The sequence below is a fragment of the Calypte anna genome, chromosome 1, assembly GCF_003957555.1.
Source record: "Calypte anna isolate BGI_N300 chromosome 1, bCalAnn1_v1.p, whole genome shotgun sequence".
Lineage (NCBI taxonomy): Eukaryota > Metazoa > Chordata > Aves > Apodiformes > Trochilidae > Calypte > Calypte anna.
This window is the reverse complement of record NC_044244.1, coordinates 82,039,452-82,046,196: the sequence shown is the minus strand read 5'-3', so window position 1 is coordinate 82,046,196 and position 6,745 is coordinate 82,039,452. Positions and strand designations below refer to the sequence as shown.

The following is a 6,745-nucleotide window of genomic DNA, read 5'->3' as shown; positions in this document are numbered from 1 at the left end:
CCTTACCCCCAGTAATGAATTTTGTCTCAGATAAAGTGCCTTGATAACCACTGGAGTTACCCCAATTTAAAATAATAATGTAGTGAGTAAGTGACCATGCCACATGTGGCAGATAAGAACACCTGTGGTGGTCCTGTCAGCTGCCTTCCATCTTAGACTAGGGATTCATAAGAGAGATTAAAAAAATCATGTAATTTTTCTTTGATTAAGAAAAGACCTGCAATATCTGGCTTTCTTGCTTATTTGCAGAGCACCCTGCCATTCCAGAATGCCATTCCAGGAACGGAGGGCAAGGGCTGCTTCTTGTGCAATCATTGATGTGGTCTTGGCAAGTACCTCTCCGGCAGTTTTAAAGTGCTGAAATGCTCAGTTGCTATCTCTGGGATCATACCCATTGTAGCACTGGCTAAAGTTAGACTAACTTCAGGGGAGGGGGGGAGTTGCCTTGTGTGATCACAACCACAATGCAAAGCTCTCCAGTGGTATTTATTACTACTCAGGGTAGCTATGTCCCCTCTGTTACTACCTCCAGCAGTACATCAGTTTAAAACACTCATTCAGTATGGTTAGAGCCTCCCATTGATTGACCTGATTTAGGAGAGACGACACTTGAGGTTCTATTAAATTAAGCAGTGACTATTCATGCCTTATTTCTACTAAGTTTGATACCTATAATATGCCTTGTGCTGGTCTTCTGAATATTATTCCAGCTGTAAAAGCCAATGGTAAATGTGTAGATTCTCTTCAATGACTGTCAAATGTATAATTAAAATATATGAGAACTTTCAACCAGTTGCTCTTGTGTGTTTTCCTAAAGGATAAATTGCTTTTTAGTGTTTGCAGAAGTGGAGCTGAAAATTCTCTGCTTTTAGTTTTGGAATCAACCTTATTATATGTTAGTAAGAATTTTCTTGTTATTTTTTGCACAAAAATGCAAAATGATTTGAAATTGGTCTGGTATTTTTTTATTCTTCTTATTTTGGGATATTTTTTTCAGTGTGAAAGAAGATAATTTGTATAAATACTCACCAAGAGACTGGAAAAATACCCGGGAAACCATTGCCATCCCTCTTTAGTGATTTAAGACTCACTGTAGCAATCACCTGGCTGCCATGACTGTAAAACGAGAGTGCTCACTTTTTGGTTCTGAATTACTTTGAGCTCCATAAGAAGAAAAATCTTCTAGAAATTTTGTTTAGCTAATAAATTAAGACATTTTTAGACTTCCCACATGTCGGTCACCTAATAAATAAGCAGCTGTCCTAAGAATAGAGTTCTGTTGGGCTTCACAGGGTAGGCTTAATTTATGTCTCATGTCCTCCCCACTGCCCTTATAACTCATGCCCATTGTAGCTCAGTGTTGCATGCAGCCTTTCTGTATCTTTCCCCTCCTGCTCTGTGGTTCCATGTGCCAAGTACAGGTGTTGGTCTGACTGAAGATCTAACTGGGCACTTGGGACTTGAGCTGTGGGAAAACACACCCTACGGGGGCAATGCAGCCACTTTCTGACTGGGATCGGGTCCCCAGGGAGCCTGGGGAGGAGTTACCATAGAATTATAAAATGGTTTGGGTTGAAAGGGACCTTTAAAGATCGTCTTACCCCCCTGCCCCTGCATTGGGCAGGGACATTTTTCACTAGATCAGGTTGCTCAAAGCCCCATTCAGCCTGATCTGGAGGACTTCCCATGATAAGGGTCTCCACGACTTCTCTGGACAACCCGTTCCGGTTTCTCACCACCCTTATCATAAAGAATTCTTCCTTATATCCACTCTTAATCTACCCTCTTTCAGTTTGATAACTCTTTCCTCTTGTCCTGTCACTACAGACCCTGGTAAAAAGTCTTTTTCTTTTAAGCATGCTTTAGGTACTGAAACACTGCAAAAAGGTCTCCCTGGAGCCTTCTCCTCTCCAAGCTGAACAACTCCTCATAGAAGTGTTCCAGCCCTCTGATTATTTTTCATGTCCCTCCTCTGGACCTGCTCACACAGGTCTGTCCTGGGATGGAAGCCCTGTAGCTGAAATATTCCCCTTGGGTAAGTTATGACATCTGGCTCAGAGGTATGCCCACCTCATCAGCCTGTGCAGAAAGACTTGGGCACGGGGAAAAAGTGTGGGAGGGGTGCACACTTACTGCTGTGCACCATTTGGTTAATGCATTTGTTGGGCATGGAGGGTAAAATGGCAATAGTAAAATGCCACAAGTTTCAGCTGTCAGAGCAGTGAGGTTACAGCACAGACCTTCCCACAGGAACAGTGGGAGCAAAACTCAGCCCAACTCTAGCTACTGTTAGTGTGGAATTTGGTCAACTTATGAAAGGGGTCTCTATGACATGGTTGCCTGTGAAATTAAGGGGCTCAGTGACCCAGGAGTTGACTTCCATGTCTCTTAGGCTCAGGTCAGACTGACCCTCCATTACCAAATCTCAATAACAGGTCCAGAGTCCTGCACTGCTTCTTGCCTGTCCCACTGAGATGGATGTGCTTGCAAAAGAGCAAATGGGGAAACAGAGCAGGACCTTTGCCCCCCTGCTATCACTATATTAGCTCTGCACGACTGCTGATGTCTCAGATGAGCATCTACCTCAGCTTCGGCCTGAGAAGGAGAGAGGAAGCAGGACAGGTAAGAGCTGAACTCTCTGTTCTGGGTGGTATGGACTTAATGACTGGTCTATTGAGGACAGAGAGAAGTAAGGGGAGGTCGTCTTCTGTTTTTCTCCATTTCTTATTGGAAGCCAAAGTGTGAGCCCTTCTCATTCTCCATAGCCAGAAACATCGCTGAATTGGAGGAGGGTGGGAGTGCCTGAGGTGACATGAATCGAAGATGAGTGACAGATGTTCCACAAGACCCTCCTAAGAGGGTCAAGCCTATGGTAGGGATGGCAAACTTGCACTTCTGGAAGATACACAACCTTTTCCCAGCTGCCTTCACCACAGGGACCACAGGCTCTGAAGTGGATAAGATCCTCTCCATATGCTCATGGGAAACAGAATTATGTCTTTTGTCTGCAAAGGGACAAAGTGGCTCTAGGATTAAAAATCAAGGAAGGGTGGTAATGCAGCCCTTTAATTCAGGGGATAAATCAAGTTTAATTTATAAAGATTTTTAAAGTACACTGTGTTTAAAAAGTTTGTTTAGATTTAATGTCATCTTTTCATGTGTACCAAGTACCAACACTTCAAAAGTTCCTCTAATTCTGCCTTTTTTAATAGAATAGATTGGATGAGGTTACTCGTGCACTTACTAATTTTTGAGATCTTGTTCTGCCTGAGCTACTGTCTGCTTCATTAATCCCAGTGTGGAAAAGACAAGAGAACCTGGTTGGATCTTTCCTCAATCAGAGCAAGACAAGATACTCAGATCACTGGGCCACTCAGTTGATCATTGTATGTGATGTACTCACTAGCATATTGTTCTTTAGACCAATTTACATTAAAAAAAAATCAAACACAAAAATCACACATTATGTATTTTTCAGTTTTACCTGTGTGTGGAAGAAACCTATTTCTGATCTCTGCTAGTTTTAGTGGTTCACCCTTAGGATGGAAAAAAGAATTTTATCTCTTGCATAGAAGTAACTTGAACTGTCACTTATTTCTTGGGGCTCTAAAAGCTATCCTTCAACGTGGATGTTTGTGACTATACACATAAATGAACACTTTCATTTTTGTACTATGTTTTCCTCACTTCTTCAGAAAAAATGCACCATGACCCTCCTTGCTCTCTTCTTCATTTATTGGTTAGGTCTGTTGCAGAAATTTATAGTGATTAACAGACATTTTTATTTTTCTAAAAACAACCAAAATATTGCATGCTGCCTTCAGCGGGTCTCTTGGTGTGGAGAGCACAACCAGTACTGTGAACCATGCTGCAATCCAGGACATTGATGATTGCTCTGATTCTGCTCCTTGGCACCACTTTCCCTGGTAAGTCTGAGAAGCTTTTCCATCAACCTTAAGGAATTCTGACCCATCCACAGAGCAGGACTGAAGACAAATAACACAGTTCAAGACAATGTATATATGGTGATTAGCAGCATGAAACAAGTCAGTAGTCAATGAAAATTGTCCATACCTGGTGAAAATACTCTGCTATGTATAAACTATGATGTAGCTGCCCCAGAATGTGTCATGCCAGCTGGGTGCTGGTAGAGCAAATTCTGGGGGAGGCTTTGAATCTCAGAATTTCAGTTGTCTTCCCACTGTGCTTGGGGGAAGGTATCTGAAACGCAAGTGACTAGAGAAACCTCATGACTTTTTGCCTTCTCTTTCTCAGAAGTGCACTCAAAGTCTGTCTTTGAGAAAGACCGTCGTGACTGGTTGGTCATCCCCGATGCAATTGCATTCTACATCTATGAAGCTGTGAACAAGATGTCCCCTAAAGTTGGTCAGTTCTTGGCGGATGCTGCCCAGACTCCAGTAGTTGTTGGTTCCAGGTACGGAAAGATCTTCTGCACTAGCACTACAATAGGAAAGGGAGAGGAAGGACTGACAGAAAGAACAGACTAATCAAGTATCTCTACAGGGAGACCCAATGGGTGTAATCAGTCAGCAAGAAAAGCCTGATGTGACTACAGTGGGAGCAGTGTGCTGGAGGGTGGAATAGGATTAAGTGGTTTCACATGAAAGTGCAACCTCTTCCCAGGGATGGTGCACACTGAACATGACAGTGCTTATGGGGATAGCAGATAGTTACACTGTTCTTTATACATGGGGAACAGGGGAAGGGGCCACTGGCTGGTGGTAGATCAGGTGCCCTGGAAGGTGCTAGGGAGGTGCTGCTGTGCTGCCTGGGAGGGGCTGAGTGCTGAGGCTGCCAGGAGACATTGCTGTCACTCAACCCAAATCACAGAATTGGCTCTAGCTGTAAATACATACTCCTCAAAGATGTAGGAAATGGTTTCTTTCCAAAATGAAAAACATGGTGGTTGAAGAGACATTTTCATATGACCCAAGGCAAACACATACTGCCTATTCTTGTATTCTGGAAAGCCCCTCTAGGACTGCCGTGGAGCTTTTCATTCTCAATGCAGTGTGATAAGTCCAGAAGGCAGAGATTACCCTCATGTGTTTGTGTATTTTACCACATACACTGTCATCTCCTGCAGGAACTTTCTCATCAAAGAAACAACTAAACTCAGTATAATGGCTGAACAGCTGATGGAAAAAATAAAGAAACTGTGGTATTCAAGAGTCCAAGGCTACTAGCCAGATGAAGACAAGTCAGTGTTTCCTGATGGGAGTTGGTAGCACCCTGCAGAGTCCTCTTTCCCCTCACCTCTACAGCTGACAAAGAGTCAATACGACAGAATCGATGCTCCTCTTAATGCCACTAGAGGGAACCCAGCTTCAGAGACCAAAGGATGGAAGGCATCTGCTGAAGTGTCCCCCGAAAACAAAACCCACTGCTGGGTGTGGGGAAGGAAATGAGATTGTAGACCTCTTCTGTAGCCAAATCCTGAAAATTAATTCCTCCTGAATGGCTTGACCATCGCCCTTCTAATAAAAAAATGTTGGTTGTTACACTTCCTTAAGTTTCCTGTTTGTATCAACTGTTAGAAAATCATATCCGCTTTAGCATCCCATTCCTCTGAAAAAGCAGTTGATTCACAAGAAGTTGCTGCAAGCAATGTTAGCAAACCCTGACCACTGAAGTGTATTTGACTCAGCTTTGGCTCTTAGGTGGGGGGGGGCGGGGGGGGAGGGTACATCTTTCAGTGTAGCCACAACGTGGCAACCATGACCTCACATCAGAAAAGATCATGAAATGTTGTGCTCTTTGGTTAGGTAAGAAGTAAGTAGGTCCACCTCTGTCAAGTGTCTGAAGATCGCAGATCAATTGGGAAAACAAGTGCTGGTAAACTGAACTGCTCATCAATCTGAGCAGGACTTTTAAAGTATATTTCATCAGCCAGCCAGTGAAGCTACTGAATAGCCTTTCCAAAACACACTGGAAAGGCTGTTTAGTAGGAGGAAAATTTATCACTGTCTTTAAGATGGAAGGTGATCTGTTTATGAGAGAGGCATCTATACTAAGACAGTCCAGGAAGACCTGGCAGGATCTTTCCAGCCCTGTGTAACTGCTTCATCTCAAATGCCCATCAAAGATAAAGAAATCCATTTACTTCATTATTAAGCAAGCAGAAGTAGGCAATTTGACTGAGAGCATGCTGGTAGACTGTGGCAGAGACTAAAACAAAACTCTGAGATTTAGGAGTCATGTGCACTTGGGCAGAGCTACTGTTTAAGAGAACATTGCTACAACTGGCCAAAGGAGATTTGCTTAATTATTGCAAGCCAACACTATTTTCTCTTAAGAAACATCTCAGTTTGACACATCCTCATTGTGCTCTTCAACCTAAAACTTTATTCTGCTCCAGAATTGCCCTTTTTACTCACTGTCAGAGATTGAAAGCACCCATAGTGGCCCTCACCTCAGACCCTCATCCCTGTACCCTGCCTTCAGGCCCAGGAACCACATCTGAACTCAAGCTCCAGGCACTCAGACCTGTGGCTGGTCCTTGCTGTTCTGGCTTACTGGTGGATTTCCTTGCATGGGTACTGGACCTATGCTATAGGGAGCCTTGTACTATCCCTGGTTGTACTTCTTGGATGGAGCTTGGAGCTATGCCTTAGCCTTGGCTCCAGATCTGCCTCCTGCTGCCCTCAGTGGGCTCGCTGAGATGGAGATGGCTTCTTACTTTCCCTTGCCTGGGACTGTTTAAGGACCCTGTCCCAGTTACTAC

General features: G+C 43.6%; 1 protein-coding gene across 2 annotated transcripts; it reads left to right on the top strand.

Annotated features, from left to right (window-relative positions):
- Positions 1 to 2,576: 2,576 nt before the first annotated feature.
- Positions 2,577 to 5,524, top strand: LOC103536477 (apovitellenin-1). Of its 2 annotated transcripts, none has more exons than XM_030462102.1 (4): positions 2,577 to 2,622; positions 3,825 to 3,926; positions 4,276 to 4,435; positions 5,108 to 5,524. In XM_030462102.1, the coding sequence occupies exons 2-4, from the start codon at positions 3,866 to 3,868 to the stop codon at positions 5,205 to 5,207; spliced, it is 321 nt and encodes a 106-aa protein (XP_030317962.1). In that variant the 5' UTR covers positions 2,577 to 2,622; positions 3,825 to 3,865; the 3' UTR covers positions 5,208 to 5,524. The 2 variants fall into 2 exon arrangements, with proteins under 2 accessions (XP_030317962.1, XP_008500863.1); XM_008502641.2 differs by having other exon boundaries at positions 2,578 to 2,622; positions 3,828 to 3,926.
- The last annotated feature ends 1,221 nt before the right edge of the window (positions 5,525 to 6,745 follow it).